Here is a 21,091-nt window from a genome sequence, read left to right on the forward strand (position 1 = left end):
AGTATTTGTATGCGTTTTATTTTTGAAATTTTAGTCATGACTTCAATAATAATAGTTAAATTTGTTTGGTTCAATTCAATTATTAGTCTTGTACTCTGCATACATTTATAGTTTTTTGGTGAATTATAATAATAAGGTAAGTCTGAACAACAAGCATGACTGGTGCTCGAACTCAGGCTACATCTGAGATGGTAAACACACTAACCATTTAGGTCATCACATGGGTTCTTAGTTTTTAATATATCATTTTTGACAATTCCATCATCAGGTTACAAGCTTCTGAAATCTTAATTACACCCCTAACCATTCTAATCTAATAAAATCGGCATGTTGAGATCAAGCATATGGTGGTATTTATCGAAGGAAAGAAATTCATAACTCAATTATATAAATAAACCTGCATGGTCAAGCTCACTTATAGTCTTTCATACTAGCGTGGCTGATGGGGGAAACAAAAGTCAACCCTGCAATTTGGTCAAGCATGACTAACAGGAAACTTCCCTTGAAACTGCATGCAATTACCAACTACATTTTCAAGGATTTCCATATCCAAAAGATCACTTTGAAGGGAAGGCTCCCTCAATATTTGTCAAAAGCAGCTTCGAGGAAGGTTCAAATCAAAGATGGAGCAGTGAAAGAAGAAAGTGAGCATGTTATGGCGGTTGCTTGTACAAAAATGGCTGGTGTTTCCCCTGTGTCAGTGGCTAATTCTCACACTCAACACCCATTTCCAACCCCTTCACCATTTTCTTTCTCAGGGACTACTACACGGCGAACTTATACACCTTCCATACATCATTTAAATCTCTTCCTTCGATTCTTGCAGCTTCTCTTCTCCTTTATTTCAGCCCTCACACTGGCTACTCCACCCGCAAATAACAACAGTGGCCAACGATCGCCTAGCTTCACCGAGTACCCTGAACTAATGTAAGCATAGCTATGTTTTTGCTTTAATTATTTGACAAGATTACTAACTAATGTAAGCAAGTAAGAAATCCATCTTTCTTATTCTCATCAGAATACTTCAATCATCGAAGTTCACTCTGCACTAAACAAGGATTATCTTTGTCTTTGTGTAGATATAGCTTCATTGTAGCTATTTTAGCTTTCCTTTACGCAGCTCTCCAACTGTTTAAAGGTATTTCTGACATTGCTCACGGAGGCATTCTAATCTCAGACAAGACCTCAGACTACTTTAGCTTTGTCTTCGACCAGGCAAGCGCACTCCCCATTTTAGACAGTAGTTAATTTGTATGATAACTAATTCCTACCTGGGTTGCCTGTACAGTTGATGGGCTACCTTGTCATCTCATCTGCTTCAGTAGCAATACCGATCATTCAACAACAGGTTGGGCAAAGCACACCACTTTGGAAGGGAACCATTGTATCAACTAGCATGTCCTTGGCAACTTTTCTGGTTATAGCAATCTCTGCTCTCTTGTCTGGCTACAAGCTTTGCAAGAGAATCGTCTGGTGATGTCACTTACTGTTGGTGTTATACAGGGGCTTCATTCTGCTTCTTACTTAAAAGCCCATCCATGGGCCATAAATAATTCTGTAACCATACACATGGAGTTTGGTCAAGTCGGTACTCCTTAACTTGTTGAGACTTTGATTCTATGTTCAAGATTAGAGGCTCTAAAACAACTAGAAAAACTAATGAATTTATCATGTATAAAAAGAAAAGAATGAAGTTTAACGTGCATTAACTGGTACTCCATATTTCAAATATACTTTAATTTCATCATGAAATGGAAAGGAAGAATATATTCCTAGCTTTCCCCAACCACCAAAAGTTATAAAAAAAGAGAAAAGCCTAATGCTACATTCTCTATATATAAAAATATTCACTAGGCCCAAAATAATCCTTTGATATACTATAAGCAAGGCAAATAGAAGCAGGGGAAAGGTTCTGGTCAAGTTCTAAATATGATACTGAAAAAGAAGAGCCTGTATCACCTGCAGCCCCCAAAGTTTAGTCTTCTTTAATGACATTAAGTTTGCCTTCTGTAAACTCACAAGCAGGAATGGGGATTCCAAGCTGTTTCTGTAACTTCTTCACAACAAAAACTTCCGGCTCCTCACAGATGGTTACCACAGTACCTTTCCTGCCAAGCCGACCTGTTCGACCAGCTCTGTGTGCATAGTGGATAGAGTCAGTGGGCAAGTCCAGATTAACCACAAGATCACATTCTGCCACATCCAAACCCCTTGCTGAAAGTTCATTTGTCACCAGAACTCTCACTTCTCCATTCTTGAACTTTTTCAAAGTCGTTGACCTGGCAAGCTTGCCAAGGTCACCATGCAGCTCTGCAGCTACCATCCCACGGGCCTCTAGCTTGAAGACAGCATCCTTTAGCTGCTTTGTATGGTTCATGAAAGCTATCACACACTTGGCATCAAGTGCATGTACGCATCTTCTCAATGTATCAACCTTGTGCTGTAATTTTGCGACACAATGGTAGTGTTTCAAAGCAGGTGGTAGGCTTTGCAATGCAGCCTGAGTCCGCATGCTTGAGTCTGAACCAGATGTAGGTTTTAAGATATTAACAGGTCCAGAGGGCGAAACAGCTTCAAGTGGCATGACCTTTTTAGCTTGGACAAGAAGTGGGTCAGACCCCCAGCTCCTAGCCGCCCTTATAACTGAAAATGGAACTGTAGCAGACACCATAATGGTCCGACGTGCAGCCCACTTAGCAATTGAGCCACGGGGGTCAGAACCTGTTCTCCTGCCCACATGTTCCAATATCCGGTGCATGTCCTCCCGAAAGTTAAATGACAGGAGTTCATCAACTTCATCTAAAACCAAGAAACGACAGCTATGAGTGTGAAGCTTCCCAGCTGCACTGATCTCTGCAATTCGACCAGGGGTGCCAACAACAATGGCTGGCTTGTTCTTCTTTAAAGCTTCTTCTTGTCTTGATCGATTTGCACCTCCTACAAGTTGCTGAACAACTTTCTTGTCTGTAGGACCTAGAAGCTTTTCAACCTCCCTAACGATTTGCATCCCCAGTTCCCTAGAGGGAGCTACAATAACTGCATCAATCTCTTTTTTTTTCTCAAATTCACTCTCACCATTAGCAGATTTCTTTTTAAGTGGGCCTACTTCAGAAAGTATGGGAAGGAGATACGCTAATGTTTTTCCTGAGCCCGTGTAAGATTGAATCACAACATCATGACCTTTGAGAATTGTTGGAACTGCTGCAGACTGAACATCAGTTGGAACCGTGAATCCTGCTGTGTCTAACCTCTCTAGCAACATAGGTGGAAGGCCAAGCTCAGAAAATGACTTCGCAGAAAAAGGCGCTGATTCAATTTCTAGTGACTTTTTCACCCTGACTGCCTTAACTGTTTTTATACCATTGCTTCCAACACCCCTTACCTTACTTTTAGGTTCTTCATTAGGAACATCAACCCTTTCAATTTTATCCGCTTTGATCTTGTTTGTTTTATCAAAGTCACTTTTGAAACCGAGGCTGGAAAGAGTGAGAGGTCCATTATCAGGATTAACCTGACTCACAAACCGTCCACTGGTCTGGCCCCAAACTTTCCTAGACAAATTAGGTAGCCTAGATGAGGGTAATGATTCTCCAAACAATAGAAGCAACCTTGTTGAGGGTAATGCTAGCATCCTTGCCAGATTGTTATTGACTAGCAACTGAAATTTTCCTCCTTTATAATGACTCAACCCAGTACCATTGACAACAGAGGATTGCGAAAAAGCTTTTCAGAAACAGAAACTCAAGCTGCAGATTGAATGAAAATGCATTAAGGTCAGAGCTATATGAATAGAAATATATTCTGGACATGCGACTTCCAAAACAATCAAACACTTGAATCCAATCCAATATATCAATAGAATTGAAAAAAGAAGAAGAAGCAGCTCTAAGGTGTATACAATACTTTAACGCAACCGAAACATGTCAGATAAATTTTCAAATTTATGGAATCTGAATTCTTGTTTACAAGGAACGGAAGGGAAGTCAACTTGAATGATAAATATAAGGTGTGATAAATTGACAGTGCTGATTGAAACATTTGGTCGAACAGTATGAGAGCAATGTCAGCGCTAACTAGTGCAGCCAGGATCTAACAGAAATGTTCAAACTAGAGCCACATTAATGATAAACAATCGTTTTTGAGTATTGGTTACCAAGAAAAAGAATGGAAAATAGACTATACAGAGTTTCCATTTTCAAGAGAAAAGCTCACCTTAGAGCTCAAACTGCAGCGTATAGCCTCTCTAACTCTGCGTGGGAGTAGTAAACTCGGAGTGTTTCGGATTGGCTTCTTTGCAAGGGGCGAACTTAAAAAGTTTCGGATAATACCCGTGGCCCATCTAGTTTCAAACCCAAATTTAAAGCTTTAGGGCTAGGCAAATACAAATTTTTGAGGGTTGAACCAAAATTTGGGCTCATCAATCATCGACTCAACTCCAAAAACGAATATTGAAAGGTATGGCTGAAGAATCTAACAAAACTATTCTATGGTCCCCCGTTTCAAAATCTTTCCTTAAAACCCCAAAAAGTTGTTCAAAGCTAAACTTCGAGTAGCAGGTTCTTTTCACCAATTGCCATTTACCTTCGATCCCTATCTTTTCTTTCTTGTTTCCATTTCGCATTTTCTTTTCTTCTCCCTTTGACTCAGTTTTTGTCCTTACGTCATGTTCAATCCATGTCTAGATGTAGTTGCCGTTCCTTTCTTTTCTTTTCTTTTTTCAATCGAACCTTGTGAAGACATCCGCGTGCTTAATGGGTATCAAAACCCGCCATTAACAACAACAGCCTGAAAAAGATGAAGTATTTTTATTTTAATGATTCTTCCACTCTAGACTTTCATTCTTTATATATAAAATATCATTTTTCTCTGCTTTTGTTGGCTTAATCCATTTAAATACAACTTCTATTTTTGAGTTCGTTTACCTCATCTATAGTGTAAAAGCTCTCTAGATTGTGACTGAAACTGGGCTCTTATCATAGAGAGATGAGAATTTCCAAATTCATGTTGATTTGAAGTTTAAACTAACATCTAACTATAAAAAGTTTAACATGTTTTTACCCAAATATATTGTGGTTTCATAGTTTCTGATATTGGAAAAGAATTGCAAGTCTTTGGGCCAATCATACTCAATACAATTATGCAGTATGCTTATAATTAAGAACTTTTAGAACATTTACACATTACTTAGCAATTTCTTATGTTTGGGGGGCTATAGAGACATTATTGTTGGTTGCTAAACTTGATAATGAAGCCTACACGTTTAATGATTTAGCCTTCATTATGTAGGCACTTAACTAAGGTTGTTATAACTTAATTAACTTTACTGCTTCTTTAAAATTTATTAACTGATGTTATAAGCTAAAATTTTATATTGCCTTGTCTGGTACCTGGTGTAAGTAGTTTTGCCTCAGAAAGGACCAAAATGAGTCCTCCATTAAGGAGAAGATGAGATGGTGGGTTAACTGGGAGAATTCGAATTCCGGGTTTGTTTGAATCTTTCTATTTATAGTGTTAGTTAATGTGTTATCAAGTGCTAAAGGAAGCTGCAGTTTTGATTGTGAATGTGGGCACTGCATCATATTGCGTATTTGTAGATAGAAATGTGATTGATCATTGTAGTCCTATGTTAGTGCTAGTTTATGTCGACAAATAAAGTTGCATTTACAAGTACCCGTCTCTGTTTCGGATTAGGAAACGTGTAAGTTGGAACGAGGCTAATCTCAGGGAAATTGAGGCAAACAAACAAGAAACGAAAAAAATTGATGAACCTAAAACACCTTACCCATCAAGGATTGAAGAAGATGGTAAAGTGACCCTTTTGTTCACAATTTGCAGCTTGTTTTCTTGGTGGAATTTGCTATGATGATATCTTTGGTTATTTCATGCTACTGGGTTTCTTTTATAGGTTCTTCTGTTGAAAGCATCGACTTTGCTGCACATGCTGAAGCCTTAAAAAATGCCTTGAACAAACTAGCTTTCACTGAAGAGCACAATAGCCCGTTTGGAGAAACCTGCCGAGACGAAGATCAAGGTGTTTGAATTATCAATAAGGCCTACAAATTGGAACATTAATCATCTAATCCTAAGTTAATTGTGGCATTGTTTGCAGGCTTAGCAAAACAAAAAGATACTGTGAGCTTTGAGGAGAGAAGGAGAGCACATTATGACGAGTTCAACAAAGTGAAAGAAGTACAAGAAAAGGGCTGCTCTCTCGACGATGAGCTTGATAACGGTATACATGTTTCCGGTTCAGGTTCAACCCTCGACATCGATTCAATAGAAATTGATATCGAGGATGATGATGATGAAATTCTGCAAAATATTGACATAGAGGAAACCGATGATCTGAGTTTCCCTCAATACTGACATTTTGGTTAACTAGAAAAGTCATGTCAATATCTAGCAATCATTGATTAAAAAAAAAAGAAAGAGAAGAAGTCAGTTTGTTTAGGCATTTTCATGTCACAACGTATATTTAAACATGAATAGGGCATGTTTATGTTATGTTAATTGATTTTATAAAGTGTCTGAACCGTCGTATAAATCTAAGCATACCAAGGGTTGACTTTTGATGGCTTTCTTGACACATTTGCAAAGCTTTAGCTCCAAGTAAGCGTGCAGTTGACCACCAAATCCAAAACAAGTACGTGTCTAAGTGGATTGCGTTTCTTTAAGTAGAACAGTATACTAAAATATTAAAATTTTAAATATACGTATGTGATAGTTAATGTGGTAGCCATGAAGTACATATGCCCTTATAATTTTTAAATAACCTTTTAAATTTTAAAAGGATTTAATTGAGTTTTTTAAAAAAAATTGTCCTTTAATTTTATTAATTTGAAAAAAATGCTATTTTACTTCCTATAAAATAAAAAGGTCAAATTAAATAAATGTGTAAAGATTTAAGGGTTATTTTTTTTATTATACCTTATACATAAACATATGATTTTAAAGGAAAGATTGTTGTGCTCACTCATCTTATTCACATGAATTAATTTTCTCAAAAACTAAAATGTAATCTAGAGCACAGTATAGGAGGTTTGTAAGAATTTGACCAAAGAAAGTCTCAAGTTAAATTTATAAGGTAAAGTGGAACTAGTTAATTTATTTTATTGGTAATAAAGTCCATTGTCCCATCCTCCACGCGGCACAATCACAGACCCCTTTGTATATCCACTCTCGGGCCATCCAATCATATCTCAACCTCTCACTATCTTCACCCAAAACCACGTTTAAGCACAACTTTACGGTTGCGCTGTAATAAATCCCTAAATATTTGAACAGTTACCGCTTACTTTAATCTTTTACCCAAGAATACAGAGAAGTTTCTGGAAGAGACAGTAAACACATGATACCTTCTGGCGAATTCCTTTTTGGCGCGTGTGCTCCACGTACTTCCCCTTTTTCAATTTTCTTTTTATTTCTTTTTTATTTCCTTCTTCTCGAATCCGCTATTTCCCTTTATTCTACCTTTTATCACTTATTCTCTACCCAGAACCTTCCAGAAAATAACAAAACCTACCTCCATCTCCCACTCGTAACGCGCCGCCTTTCAACGGTGTCTGATCGCATGAGTCTGGTTTCTTGCTTCTTGTTCGGTTGGTGGGAAAATAATTATAGTTTTCTTCCAGTTACGGGTACTTATTTTGATACTCCTTTTACCACTTCTTCTTCTTCTTGTTAGATTTGAATATTTTGATTTTGTAAAACGTATTTGTCTTTGATTGATAAAAGACACGAGTCAAGTCCTTGATTAGGTCAAATAGATCACAACAAGAAGAAACTGTTAGTATTAACTTGAGTTCTTAATATATATATATATATATATATATATATGACACTAGCAGTTGAATTTGGCCGACTAATCTTACATATTTTCAGCTAGAAACATCCAAGAGATTTCTTTGTTCATTTGTTTAATTTCTTTTACAACATTTTCTCGGCTACCAAACAGGAGCATTATTATATGCTGATATATATATTGTAACTTTTTACTTTTGTTCGATCTAGTTAGAGTTAATCACCTTTTAAAGAGCTAAAGGTTCGCCCAAGGAATCTCTCTCTCTTTGTCTGGAAAGTCCCCGTTCTGTACGGTTCGGATTCAGAATCGAACCGCATGGCATCATTGCCGGCGGACCAACCCAGCGAATCCACCGCCAGTGGTGCCGCTGACTCCCAACGATCTTTACCTACTCCGTTCCTTACCAAAACCTATCAACTCGTCGACGATCCCTCCGTTAATGACATGATTTCATGGAACGAAGATGGATCAACCTTCATTGTTTGGCGCCCCGCTGAATTCGCCCGTGATTTGCTCCCTAAGTACTTCAAACATAACAACTTCTCTAGCTTTGTGCGCCAGCTCAACACATATGTAAGTGGGAAAAAGTGTAGATTTGAATACTATGATTACCACCAGTCGTATAGAGAGAGAGATAAGTTTTCGATTATAATCAGTTGATTTAGACAGGTTATTTTTCTTGTCTTTTTTAGGGATTCAGGAAGGTAGTGCCGGATCGATGGGAGTTCGCTAACGATTGTTTCCGAAGAGGTGAGAAAGGACTTCTCCGAGACATACAACGTCGGAAAATGACTCCTACCACTACTGCTCCTGCCGCGACGGTGACCGTGGCGGCGATTCCTTGCAAGGTTTCCCCATCCAATTCAGGCGATGAGCAGGTCATTTCGTCCAACTCGCCGCCTCTTGCCACCGTTTTGCACCGAACGACGAGCAGCACGACGCCAGAGCTTTTAGAGGAGAACGAGAGGCTCAGAAAAGAGAACATGCAGCTGAACCACGAGTTGACTCAGTTGAAGGGATTGTGCAACAATATACTAACTTTGATGACGAACTATGCTTCAGGTCAGTCGGAAAATAATTCAAATTCAGCCGAAGGTAAGGCGTTGGATCTTTTGCCGGCGAAGAATTCGGGTACGAAAGCGGAAGGCATGGGTCCGAAGGAGGCGGTGGATATGGAGGAGGATGTAACGCCGAAATTGTTCGGAGTTTCGATTGGGCTGAAGCGCGTGAGGAGAGAGGATTCGGTGGAGGAGCAGAATAATAATCAAGAACAACAGCAGGAGATGGAGTGTGAGGCCGGGGTTAAAGCAGAGCCGTTGGATGGGAAGAGTGATGATCAGGATTCTTCGTGGCTGGAGCTAGGGAAATGATCAAATCCAGTGATTAACAATCTGATCCTTAATCAGTGGATGATAACGATTAAGTGGTCCCACGTGAGCGTATTTCGAAGAAAGACGCTTTTGGGAACACGACACGTCGCGTGTGGGAAGCATTTGTTCTGGTTGCTTCTGGAATCAGAAACTCCTTACAGAGACCAAAACGACAGCGCTTCGGATGCCAAACGACATTAAGGGGTCCATCCAGCCAGCCTTTGGGCGATGGTCAATTATGTATCCATACCTTTGTAAAAAAAAAAAAAATCAACAAAATCTAAATAAATCTAAAGTTCATTTATGATAGAGTTGCTTTGGTGGGTTTATTGCATTATATTAGAATATGTGATGTAGGTGTTAAGAGATTAAACGCAGGAGGAGATTTGTAGAAGAGATGTGGGGATTGTGAGACCATGTTAAGACAAAGTTGGCCCTTAACACGTGTTGAGCTTTAAAGAGAAACTTATCCAAAACAAAACTATCATTGTCTCTTTGCTTAAAGGTTTTAGAATGAATATTCCCAACAACTCAAAATCAATGACTAGCTTAAAATGGCGAATTCTGCCTATGATAGCAATGCATTTGACTCGGTAACATGAATTGGGAGGAGTAACAATTACAGCATCAATTTTGGACCTAAAGTTCTTATGCTCCAGCTTCAGGTGACTTGGTCTGCTGTTGCAACTCTTCACTAGCATTTCTCAGGAATTGGTCCCAGCCACTCCCTGCACTAACATCCAAGTAATCATATGGTACTGCTGTCTTTAAACCTGGCCGAACACCGCATCGGCTCTCTACAATTCTCAACTCCAAATCATCTCCTTCCCTGGCTTTCTGCTCCAATTCCTCCCAGGTGAACAGCAAAGGCAATGTAAAAGCACCCCAAGGATTGAAATCCAACACCTTTACACGTTCATCCTCTGTAACATAAACATCAAATGTGTAATCATCTGATTCAAATTTCACCCTCACATTGTCATTGAAGAATTCTTCAATCAACACTTCAACATTGTTTTTCTTCTCTTGAAGAACTGGATAAAATGTAGTCACCTCCCGTTGTGAAATACCAACAAGCGTCTGCCCTTTTACAAAACAACGGAATTCCATTTCGGGTTGGAAACGTGGATACCATTTCCGAAGGGCAAGGAAGAATTCAGGGGGTCTTGACATGGTTTTGTCACTGCATGAATCATATGCATGACATAGATCATGGATCAAAGAGTCAGATGAACGAAGCAAGAGAGCAATCTCGCTGAATGTAGTGCATCGGAGTGTCCCGGAGGTGCTTATCCATGCAGAGTCCTTGGGTGCACTCCAATTCAACTTAGGAAAGATTGCACCCCCAAGGGTTTCAATTGACTCCTTGATCTTCAACTCAAGTTCTGGGAAACAAGGGGCCGAAAAAGCTTCTGCTTCATCTCCGGATCCTTCTGATACTTGATAATCTTCCTCCTCTTCTGGATTATGAATTCTATTCGGAAAGGCATCCTCGTTTGAGATTGAAGCGGGAAGGAGGAAAGGTCCCGAATCATCGAGTAGGTACTGGACAAAAGATTCAGGAAGCTCATGAATGAATGTCCTAATCGACACTGATTTAAATTTTGGGTACCATTCTTGAATCTGGCATCGGTTCACATCTTCTTCCTTCATAGCTGCAACAATGAAATAGTTGAAGATATTTCAGACATGGTAATTTCGGATATGATATTAAACCACGACATGTACACCACAAGTTTAATAAATATGGCACAACAGATTTCATGTTAAGAAAAAAAATCCAACCCCAGTATATATAATTTCTTTTCATAACAAATTTTAGGATGCAAATATTTTAATTAGCTAGAGACGCTAATTAATTGATTAATATAAGAACAAGGCAAGATTCTCGAATTTTTTTCTTCCTAATTAGCTTTGGGGAAAACTCCTCAATTGAAGAATTAGCCAAAGGGTTCTATTAGTTAATCTATATCATACACTATATAACAATTACCTGTGAGTTATGAAAGCACTATCGAATCAATTCCAATAAAAATAACAGCCCAAATCCTGCAATTTTGAAACCAATCATAAAAACCCAGAAATGAAAAGGGTAAATCATAAAAGAGAACACAATATATACAAGGAAAACAGCGAATCAAAAAAAAAAAAAAAAAAAAAAACAAGAAAAATGAAAACGTACCTCAACCTTCTAGTTTATTGCAAATTAATCCAAAAAAAAAGGATAAGATCAAAGAAAGATTGCAGATTTCCACAACTTTCTAAACCAAATTCATCAAATTCACACTGTTGAAAAGCGGCGACTGCTGGAAGGTTATCTGTGTCTCAATTGGGGAATCGCGGAGTTTTTTTTAGTGGGTTTGTGGAGAAAAGGGAAGCTAGGGTTGGCTATGCTGCTTTGGGAATTTACAGGAATAAAAAGATTTATAGATAGATAGTAATGTTTTTACTTTGGTCATTTTGTAATTGTTCCATTGAGTTGATGACCCGACCAAACGAGGGTAAAAGGAATAAATATACCAAAAACGCAATTACTTGGTCTTTCAATATTACTTGTTATTGTCTCAATTTAATAAACGTTCACACATTGACAGTAAGAATTTGAACCCAATTTAACTTTATTCATCTTCAAAATTTGAAACTGGATAAATACTGGTTTTAAAGAGAGATTTCCAGTAATGTAATAACACCTCTTGCACTTGCACATTCAAAATACAGAAAGAAAAGCCTTTAACAATAATAGTCTGTGACATACAGCAACAGCGAACAGATGTAAACCGAGTTCTTCAACTCCGTTAGTGCCTATATGCCCCCACGGAAACATTAATATACACAATAACTCTGCGAGGGTCAGAGCTAAAACAAGCATAACAAGATTGCAAACCAGCATATGATCAACAACATCTATGACTACCACTAAAAGAAACAACAATACCATAACCTGTGTGTATCAACTGCATTATAATGCATCTAGAGTTAACATCATATGCAGAGGTCCCGTTTTTTACACTTCCTCGTGGTTTTGACTCTTTAAGATGTTATACTTGCAGAGAGGGCAGGTAGCATTGATGTACAACCACTTATCTACACAAGCACAGTGAAAATGGTGACCGCAAGGAAGTTCCCTTAGTTCAACTCCTTCATCGTAGGCAGAAAGGCAAATGCAACATTCCTACAAATTAACCCGGAATCAAAATTTAGGTACTTAAGAATGAAAGACTAGGGACAGATGGAAATAGTGCAAAAACCAAAAACAAAAGAGATGAACTTACTGCATCATCCATGGGAAGAACACGTTCCAACGGGGAATCTGTACCACATTCAGTCATTATTCCCCCAACAGGTTCTTGGACATCAGCAGCAGATTTCTTGTCACTGCCAATTTTTTTAAATTTGAATTTCAATAACTGATCAATATCTTCCTTCAAAGCTCCCTCCTGATGCAAGTGGTCACATGAAGCAAGTAAAATGAGAAGTGCTTAAATCATGGTCATCAAGTAGAATTCAACATTCAAAGTATGTATTACATCACAAGTCCACTATTACATCGTATCATCTTTCCGAAAACAAACCTCTATCAATTTGAACTATGTTCATGTAGAAAGCTCATAATTCAGACAAGAACACAAAAAGGCCTTTCCCATACTAACTAGGCGGTTATAAGTCAACTTCAAAATTTACTAATCACATTTACATCCATTAACCATCCCATTGCAAACAAGATGTTCATGATAATCTTACATGCAGCAGGATGAAAGTTACCTGATCTGCCACAGCATATAAGATGGCAATAATACATGGAAGACAGCAGCAAACTGCAATGCCGATTATGCATGCCAGTGCAACGCAGAAAACAACAAAGAACACATCAAACCCGAGAAAAATTATACAAAGCCTGCAAAGAAAGTAGCATCAAAAGAATTAGGATCAGGTTACAAGGCAAAAAAAAAAAAAAACCCTTAAAACAACGAAAAAACAAGAGCGAAAAAAACGATATAAGAGCTAACCAATAAAGCTGAGGGGAGCTACGTGCCATTGCTTGGCCACCTATAGATACCCAATAGAATCCAATGATCCACCATATGAATGAAAACATCGTATTTGCAGATTCCAGATGCTTTGCAGCACTACTGAAAACATCAATTTCAACTGGTTAGCCACCAGTATCTCATACAACTATAAAACAGACATACGTGCCAAAGATGATAATAAAATTATCAATCACTTAATTCAACTAATGTCAAATGCACAGGGCAGATTATTAGCCCCCAATTGCATCTCAATTCCAGCAATTAACCAATAAGAAGCAATATGTAAAGAATGATCTAAAACTATGATTAACCAGTGGAAATCATCAAATGCCAATATAGCTCTAATAATCGAAATAATTGTATACCTTCCACCATCATCTTCCAACTGGGCCAACGACACGTACTGCTCTGAATCCACCCTCGATCCAGGGCTCAAATCCCCTTCCTCCCCTGCATTAAATGGCCTGTATTCCGTGCTCTGCCGCCTCCTCCGTCGCCTATACTCCACACAAACGCAAACAATATGCAAGAAACACTGGAAAGCATACCCAATTATCCAAAGCCTCAACGGCATATCAGGGCTCTCGTTCCTGCTCAAAATCAAAATACCAACTGCCACCACCACGAACGCTAAATTCCAGATAATATCGAGAACAACTACGGGCTTAGAATACGCCCAATCGCTCTGACGCTCCTCGAGCTGCTCGGCGGCGGTTTCTCGAACCAGCATGGACGGCTCACGCATCATCCTTCGGCTGCTGGCTCGGCGCAAGAACCTAGCCGCATCGCGGAGACTCTGGCGACGAACGGTCCGACGCGTGGAGGAGTCGTCGTTTGAAACGTTGCTTGTTGGTGACAGAAAGGGCGTCGTGTCGGTAATGTCATCAGAGGAGGATCGGTTCGTTGGAATCGTCGAAGCCATCGTTGGGAAATTCTCAAAAAAAATGGATTTGAAATGGTTTTAGGACAATAAAAATATAAAATAAGGATTGTTTGTTGAAATGTGTAAGGAAATGGGATAAGTTAGGGTTCGTGAATGTTGGTAGTTTGATGAATGTCGTTATCACACCATCGGACAATAGGCTGCCGGGCTTGGAAACCCCATCTTTATTATGTCATCGTTATACCTGTAATAATGGCATAATGATTATTTAATTTAAAAACAGAGAATTTTTTAACTTTGTAAATGGTTAAAAAACGGTTTTTCGCCTCTCCTACTTCCAATGTTTTTTTGCTTCAATCATCACTCAAACAACTTGTTTAAAAGATTTCATTATTACAACTTATTATAATTATTTGCATAATATCACTATTACATGCTAAAATTAATCATATTTAAAAATATATAATTACCTTTTTTCAAATTTTTTTTTGATATATGTGATTAGACTTATTCATGGGTTGGGTCATCCGGTTTAATTCGAAGGCGCACTTGAAAAGTGAAAGGGTTTAGGTAAAAATATAGGCGTGAAAAATAGGTTTAGATAAAAAAATATGACCTATTTTTAAATGACTAAGCTTCAAGATAAGCTTTTTTTACACAGCCCAATTTGATCCAAATTTTTAAAAAATATTTTTATTTTTATTGTTTTGTTATCATTTTACTATTGTATTACTATTATTTTGTTGTTATTATTTGGATATTGTATAACTCTTATTTTATTATTAATTTTACTAATATTTTAAAGGTATTTGCTTGTTATTTAAGTGTATATATATTTTAATTTTTTATAACTTTAATATTATTAATGTATTTGATGTATTATATTCTTTAAATTTTTATATAAAAATAATATAAAAATTTTAATACACACAAGCTAAACCGGACTAAAATTTTAATATTTTATCCAAATTATTTTTCATTAAGTGCAATGCAGTATAGGTGTCTTGAGGAAACATTTTTGCCTCTATTTTCAATGATTTTATTCATTTTTCAAATATATTGGTAGGTTTAAAAAAATTAAAGTTGAGAGGTAATTATGAATCTTGAATATAGATAGTTAGATGATATGAAAAATAAAAAAATATATATTATAGTGAATATTTTTAATTTACTTTAAAATATTAAATATAATTATTTAAATATTAGATAATAAACTACTTTTAGTAAAAGTTTGATTAAAATTCATATTTAATGACTGATAATTGTATTTAAATAAAATATTTAGAAAATGTTGGATAAGGAAACGCAGGGCTTAGCCAGGGGGGCTGGCATGGGCTCCGGCCCCCTAAAATGGAAAATTATATTTTAGACCCTTAAAATTTTTTAAAAATTTTAAATTAGTAAAAGTAAAATTACACTTTAGTCTCCTTAAAATTATAAAATTTAATTTAATCCTTTACAAATTATAAAATATAAATTATAAAAATTAAAATTTCATCATGCTCCCTAAAAAATTTTAAAGCTTCGCTCATGAGGAAACGGATAAAATTTGTTATGCTTAAATCTTGATATATTTGATATTTTAAAAGATAATTGTTAAGGTGTCTTTCGTCTAAATTTTTAGATTAAATTTTATAATAAAATTACGGAAATGTAAAATTATGAGGTAGAATTGAAATTTGAACGATTATAAAATAATGAAAAAAAAACATATGCACATGTCTTATAGGAAAGGCTGAACTTTTATATATAGGTTTATATAAATTATAGAAACAATTTAAGATTCTTGGACAAAATCATTATTAATATTTGTCCACAACTTTTATGGTTCAATCATTTGGATTCACATGGAGTGTAGGTATGGAGTAAAAATTATTGAAAATTATCAGTGTAGTTCAAAAATTGAGATTATTTAAATTAAATTAAAATTCTTGAAAAGGTACTATTTTTCTAAAATATTTATAAAAAAATTATAAATTTATCTAATAATATTCAAAAGTCATAAAGGAAAGTTGATTGTATCAAAATAAATTTAAAAATTTAAAACTAAACATCGAATCAAATCATATTATAATAAATGATTGAAAAATTTTAGAAAAAAAATGGTGGAAACCAAACCAATAACACCCAGTTGTCACCTCAATTAGATAGACAAATTGCAAAATTCATATATACCAAATTTGGATTTATAACTAAATTATTTAATGCATGTGTTGGTTCCAATACCAAGCTTTATGAAAGAAATATCCATGTTTATGGTTCAAAATTAATTTGTTTTTGGGACTGATTTGATTTGTTGACTTAATTATGTTTAAACAAAGTAGTCAACTAAATTATGTTAGTAGCCTAAAATTTGATTTTGTGGAATCTGTTCTTGAATAAACTTCTCAATTCTATTAATCATTTGATTTCTTTTATGGATGAATTATTAGTAGGTGATTTTTATATTACCAAATAAACTATTATGAGTAATTTTCAAAAACCAAACTTCTTATAAAAGAAATCCTATATAGAGGGCTTAATTTTATACGAAATTTTGTAATGTGTCATGATTCTTTCTATTGAAAAATTAAATTTATACAATAATGATAATTTATTTTAATGATATACATGGAAATTAACTTGTATATCACTTTTATGAAAATATTAAAATAAAAAAAATGAAAAAGTATGTATGTTTCTATACGTAAATATACATAATTTCATATCTACTTTAGTATGTTGTCCTATCTTTTGGTTTCCTTACCTTCAACGCTATCATATCTTACCGGTTCGCTTGCCTACAATGTGATTTTGCCTCCAAGCCTATCCTATCTTTTGAATTTGTTTGGCTTAACACCTTCTTTGTTTACCTTTTTAGGTTTTTCAAGAGTAACCAAATTAAAACAAATTTTGTAATTATTTTTTTAATTAACTCTACAAGTAGTTCTATACATAATATTTTTGGTAAATAGAATCTCTTTATACAGGCAAGACCTTATTATAAACATCTTGTCAACGACATAAAAATTTCCTTTAACATTTTTTTGTCTTGAGCAAGGTCATTTTATAACCTTCCCTTCGACAAAGGGCTATTGGTGTACATATTCACCATACTTGGAAGACTTCACTAGATCAACCACCATGCATGGAAACCATGATCGATCAAATTCGAAGATGACCTTATCGATATCTCACCTTGTCAAATGTTGTATGGCTATGGGCACATGAACTATATGTGTTCTACATGTGGCATTTACATGTCCCACGGGACTTGAAAGCTATATAAGTCTCTCCTCTTGACTTGAGTGAGGGGACTCATCATTCCCAACATAAAGAGAAAACTATAGGAAAAGGAGAACTCCTCTCCCTTCGATTAAAACCACTTGTGGCACTCAACCTCTGAGCAAACCATCATCAACTGCCAAATCCATATTTGCATATCCGCACACACAATTCACCTTTTCAAGCATTTGATGAGGCACTCATAATTTATTGAACATGTCGCCTCTTCAAACGACTTCAGGTACTTAAGCTCTCATTAGAGTTGGGAGATAAAAATTCAACTGGGGACAATACCATATATGTTGAGAGGTCTATCGGCTCCACGTGGACGATATTTTGAAGAATTCTCTCAATAGAGTCAAAAGTCCTTTAAAAAAATGTGCTAGCTCAAGTGATAGCTTCTTATGATCGAGATGTACAAGAGAGAAATACAGTGCTAGTTAGGCGACAATTGAGACATAAACCAAGACAAATTGTAACACCCCTTACCTGTATCTGTCCCCGGAATAGGGTTACAGAGCATTACCGGAATAAACAGATCAAATACAAACATTTCATATTATTTAACATTCATGTCAGATATTATTCATAAAGTCCCTTATATGAGCCCTCCAGGCCCAAAACATACATTAGAAACAAGTCGGGACTAAACCAGGTACTCAGAGAATTTTTCGTGAAATTTTAAACTTTTTTGTAAGTGCAACGTACACACGCCCGTATGGTCAGGCTGTGTGGGCATTCGAAATGGGGCACACGGCCATGTCTCAGCCTGTGTCTGTACCCATGTAACTCTTTAACTTAGGTCACACGGCAAGCCACATGTCCATGTGCCACGCCATGTGATCAATTCTAAACATTCTGTTTTGAAATTTTAAATATGAAGGGGACATACGGCCAAAAAACACACCTATGTGCTAGGCCGTGAGTCACACATGGCTGAGACACACGCTAGTGTCTCTGCCCATGTGGACAAAATAAGGCTATTTCCAAGCCTTATTTCTCACCCAAACTTGTCTTCCACCTACATTAGCACTTAAACAAATTCCCAATCCAATATAAAACATTTGAATTAAGCCATAACCAAGTATTATGCATATCATATCATCTAATATTGTAACACCTCTCACCCATATTCAACGCTGAAACAGGGTTACGGAGCATTACTGGACTTATAACACATTTAAACATAAATTAGGCATACATTTTCTCAATTCAATCATTCATCATTCAATCTCAATCGATTTGTCCCTAATACGAGCCTACAAGGCCCTAAACATACTTTGGAAATGGTTAGGGACTAAACCGATAGCTCAAGAAATTTTTACAAAACTTAGAAAATTTTTCTCAAAATAGAGGACATACACCCGTATGGCCAAGCAGTGGGAACATTCAAAATGAGAGCACATGGCCGTGTCCTAGCCCCTGTCTAACCCCGTGTAACTCTCTAACTTGGGTCACACGGCCAACACACAGACCCGTGTGGCTAGTCCGTGTGCCATAAAAATGGCCATACACGCCCGTGTGCCGGGACATGTGCTAGGCCGTGCCAAACCTATAAGGTATACTGACTTATGCCACATGGCCAAGTTGCACGTCCGTGTGTGAGGCCGTGTGGAGCATACTGACTTAATTTCAAAATCAACATCAGGGGACACACGACCATGTACTTGACCGTGTGTCATACATGACTGAGACACACGCCTGTGTCTCCTTCCGTGTGGACAAAAATAGGCTATTTACCAAGTCATTTTGTCACCCAAATTGTAACACCCTAAACCCAGCCTAGAAGTTTAGACTGAATTCTAAATGTTACATTGATCACCGAAGTGATCGTGAGAAAATCTTACAAAAACCAGTCACTCTTAATTCAATTTCTAAAAATATTAATATCAAGTATTTAAAACCGGAATAATAAAACAATTACATCTTAAAGCCAAAATAGTACCACAGAATTAAAACTTTACATTTCAACTGAATAACAAAATAAAAATTTGAAATAAAAAAATAATGGTTTATACTGCCTGAGTCCTCCACATACTGAGCCCAGCATCCAAAATTCTGAAGTGTACCTGAAAGGGGAAACAGAAGAGGGGGATAAGCTATACGAGCTTAGTATGAGATTAAACCAACTAGCTACCAAGCGTAAATGATCTGAAGAAACACGAAAACCGTTCAAAGAATGGACCATACTTACAGAGCGACTATAACAAAACAGACCATACGTAACTTTACAGTTATATGGCTCTATTAGACCCAATAACAGTAATTCTCAGTAGTCACAAACTGGGCCTAAGCCTTTTTTCTAGAATCAGAATCGGTTGGGCCTTAGCCTATCACACAAGGTTCCTTTAGACATGAGTGTCTTTCAGTCAAATAATACAATTAGACTTCTCAGTCAATCAGACAGTCAAATATTTCAGTCAAATAGTCAAACAAATACTGCAGTTATAGAATCACACATATGCATATGAGTGCAAATAAGTTATAAAATAACCCACCCATCTAACCAACACAACATCTCCGTCCAACCCTACACATCCTGTGGGGATTTAATCGACCCACCCATCCCTGCACTCCGAATAGGACCTCGAAAAGCCCATCCAACCTTATACACCACAGAACGTCATCTCGGGTTACCCGGCAACGATGATCATCAATATTGTCCTCGACCCTCAGGGTATTGGGACCGTCCACGACCCTCTGGGTATTAGGGTTAGCAATAAGCTGTACGGTACCGTGTGGAAGATCGCGGTACAGGCATACAGTATAACTGCCAGATCAGATATGTTACGCAACAACGCTAGCGTATAAGCTGTACTGTGCTATGTGGTGAACTGCGGTACAGACGTGTAGTATAACTGCCAGATCAGATAATGGTACGTAGCGTAGCTAACGTACACGTAGTACAGTGCAAGGCGGTAAAGCGTTATACCGTTATCAGTAATGTCCATAACCTTCAGGGTATTGGGATGGTTCACGACCCTCTGAGTATTAGGGGCTATCAGAATGCAGATAAACTGCCAAATCGTAAATCTCCCTTCTCTTCAACATCTCACCCCAAAAGTTTTGTATGCAGATGTATGCATGCGGATACCTCAACTTAGAATACCAGTTCCAGACATTTAATCAGAACAACCATTCACATTCAGTCAGTCAATACAGAATCAGACATGTGCACACACTCATAACTCGAATTTAGTATCCAGCTTGTCACATAACCAATCACATATGACACACATATAAAGTCCAGATCAGAGTCATAATTACCCTCAGTAAAACTCAGTCGAGGGTTGGCACCCACAGAGTCACCATTACATTTAAATCAATATAATACAATAATTTCACAAGTTAGAACCACATGGCCGTGTGGGGGTCTACACGCCCATGTGGAGGCCTCAAATGCCCATGTGGTGAGGGTACACGCCCGTGTGAACAGCCCATGTAACTCACTGTCCAAAAATACTAAAAATTAAGAACCACATGGCCGTGTGGTATTGCCTAGGCCGTGTGGGGGTCTATAGGCCCATGTGGAGGCTTCATACGCTCGTGTGGAGAGGGCACACGCCCGTATGAACAGCCCGTGTAACTCACTGTCCAAAAATGCTAAAAATTAAGAATAGATGAGACATAGCCATGTGGAGTTCTGACAAGCATGGAACACATGACCGTATGGCCCCAAAATTCACCCAAAACCCTAATTCCCAAACCCACACGCTCGTGTACCCAAGGGACATGACCGTGT

The 21,091-nt window shown here is 37.2% G+C and overlaps 6 protein-coding genes across 9 annotated transcripts; 3 read left to right on the plus strand and 3 right to left on the minus strand.

Moving 5' to 3' along the window:
* Positions 1–225: 225 nt before the first annotated feature.
* LOC108470264 (DEAD-box ATP-dependent RNA helicase 47, mitochondrial) lies at positions 226–4,780 on the minus strand. The gene is made up of 2 exons (XM_017771557.2): positions 4,213–4,780; positions 226–3,746 (listed from the first exon to the last, which is right to left on the minus strand). Exon 2 carries the CDS (start codon positions 3,629–3,631, stop codon positions 1,976–1,978), a length of 1,656 nt encoding a protein of 551 aa, XP_017627046.1. The 5' UTR covers positions 3,632–3,746; positions 4,213–4,780; the 3' UTR covers positions 226–1,975.
* LOC108470265 (CASP-like protein 4A4) lies at positions 443–1,715 on the plus strand. Of its 2 annotated transcripts, none has more exons than XM_017771559.2 (3): positions 443–927; positions 1,080–1,215; positions 1,289–1,715. In XM_017771559.2, the coding sequence occupies exons 1-3, from the start codon at positions 443–445 to the stop codon at positions 1,475–1,477; spliced, it is 810 nt and encodes a 269-aa protein (XP_017627048.1). In that variant the 3' UTR covers positions 1,478–1,715. The 2 variants fall into 2 exon arrangements, with proteins under 2 accessions (XP_017627048.1, XP_052887633.1); XM_053031673.1 differs by having other exon boundaries at positions 1,080–1,138.
* On the plus strand, positions 4,691–6,552 carry LOC108470266 (protein phosphatase inhibitor 2-like). Its single transcript, XM_017771561.2, has 4 exons — positions 4,691–4,799; positions 5,692–5,804; positions 5,906–6,031; positions 6,110–6,552. Exons 1-4 carry the CDS (start codon positions 4,795–4,797, stop codon positions 6,364–6,366), a joined length of 501 nt encoding a protein of 166 aa, XP_017627050.1. The 5' UTR covers positions 4,691–4,794; the 3' UTR covers positions 6,367–6,552.
* Positions 6,553–7,412: 860 nt separating this feature from the next.
* Positions 7,413–9,652, plus strand: LOC108469643 (heat stress transcription factor B-2b-like). The gene is made up of 3 exons (XM_017770607.2): positions 7,413–7,637; positions 8,011–8,374; positions 8,494–9,652. The coding sequence occupies exons 2-3, from the start codon at positions 8,117–8,119 to the stop codon at positions 9,169–9,171; spliced, it is 936 nt and encodes a 311-aa protein (XP_017626096.1). The 5' UTR covers positions 7,413–7,637; positions 8,011–8,116; the 3' UTR covers positions 9,172–9,652.
* LOC108469642 (uncharacterized) lies at positions 9,638–10,824 on the minus strand. Of its 2 annotated transcripts, XM_053018460.1 has the most exons (2): positions 10,225–10,824; positions 10,008–10,094 (listed from the first exon to the last, which is right to left on the minus strand). In XM_053018460.1, the coding sequence occupies exons 1-2, from the start codon at positions 10,822–10,824 to the stop codon at positions 10,080–10,082; spliced, it is 615 nt and encodes a 204-aa protein (XP_052874420.1). In that variant the 3' UTR covers positions 10,008–10,079. The 2 variants fall into 2 exon arrangements, with proteins under 2 accessions (XP_017626094.1, XP_052874420.1); XM_017770605.2 differs by having other exon boundaries at positions 9,638–10,824.
* LOC108469641 (E3 ubiquitin-protein ligase At4g11680-like) lies at positions 9,638–14,460 on the minus strand. 2 transcript variants are annotated; one of them, XM_017770602.2, is made up of 7 exons: positions 13,568–14,460; positions 13,179–13,301; positions 12,934–13,066; positions 12,444–12,608; positions 11,354–12,343; positions 11,165–11,220; positions 9,638–10,826 (listed from the first exon to the last, which is right to left on the minus strand). In XM_017770602.2, the coding sequence occupies exons 1-5, from the start codon at positions 14,122–14,124 to the stop codon at positions 12,176–12,178; spliced, it is 1,146 nt and encodes a 381-aa protein (XP_017626091.1). In that variant the 5' UTR covers positions 14,125–14,460; the 3' UTR covers positions 9,638–10,826; positions 11,165–11,220; positions 11,354–12,175. The 2 variants fall into 2 exon arrangements, with proteins under 2 accessions (XP_017626091.1, XP_017626092.1); XM_017770603.2 differs by lacking the exons at positions 9,638–10,826; positions 11,165–11,220 and having other exon boundaries at positions 11,878–12,343; positions 13,179–13,298; positions 13,568–14,385.
* Positions 14,461–21,091: the final 6,631 nt, after the last annotated feature.

The sequence above is a fragment of the Gossypium arboreum genome, chromosome 8 (assembly GCF_025698485.1).
Source record: "Gossypium arboreum isolate Shixiya-1 chromosome 8, ASM2569848v2, whole genome shotgun sequence".
NCBI classification, from domain to species: domain Eukaryota; kingdom Viridiplantae; phylum Streptophyta; class Magnoliopsida; order Malvales; family Malvaceae; genus Gossypium; species Gossypium arboreum.

Bases quoted from the DNA above. Each gene is read 5' to 3' on its own strand.
- LOC108469641 (XM_017770602.2), bottom strand. From the start codon at position 14,124: ATGGCTTCGACGATTCCAACGAACCGATCCTCCTCTGATGACATTACC. The intron at 13,302-13,567 runs GTATACAATTAT...TGATGTTTTCAG, and splicing joins TTGGAAGATGATGGTGGAAG to TAGTGCTGCAAAGCATCTGG. The intron at 12,609-12,933 runs GTAACTTTCATC...CACTTGCATCAG, and splicing joins TATATGCTGTGGCAGATCAG to GAGGGAGCTTTGAAGGAAGA.
- LOC108470264 (XM_017771557.2), bottom strand. From the start codon at position 3,631: ATGCTAGCATTACCCTCAACAAGGTTGCTTCTATTGTTTGGAGAATCA.
- LOC108469643 (XM_017770607.2), top strand. From the start codon at position 8,117: ATGGCATCATTGCCGGCGGACCAACCCAGCGAATCCACCGCCAGTGGT. The intron at 8,375-8,493 runs GTAAGTGGGAAA...TGTCTTTTTTAG, and splicing joins TGCGCCAGCTCAACACATAT to GGATTCAGGAAGGTAGTGCC.
- LOC108469642 (XM_017770605.2), bottom strand. From the start codon at position 10,824: ATGAAGGAAGAAGATGTGAACCGATGCCAGATTCAAGAATGGTACCCA.
- LOC108470265 (XM_017771559.2), top strand. From the start codon at position 443: ATGGGGGAAACAAAAGTCAACCCTGCAATTTGGTCAAGCATGACTAAC. The intron at 928-1,079 runs GTAAGCATAGCT...GTCTTTGTGTAG, and splicing joins ACCGAGTACCCTGAACTAAT to ATATAGCTTCATTGTAGCTA. The intron at 1,216-1,288 runs GCAAGCGCACTC...TTGCCTGTACAG, and splicing joins TTAGCTTTGTCTTCGACCAG to TTGATGGGCTACCTTGTCAT.
- LOC108470266 (XM_017771561.2), top strand. The intron at 5,805-5,905 runs GTAAAGTGACCC...TTTCTTTTATAG, and splicing joins ATCAAGGATTGAAGAAGATG to GTTCTTCTGTTGAAAGCATC. The intron at 6,032-6,109 runs GTGTTTGAATTA...CATTGTTTGCAG, and splicing joins CTGCCGAGACGAAGATCAAG to GCTTAGCAAAACAAAAAGAT.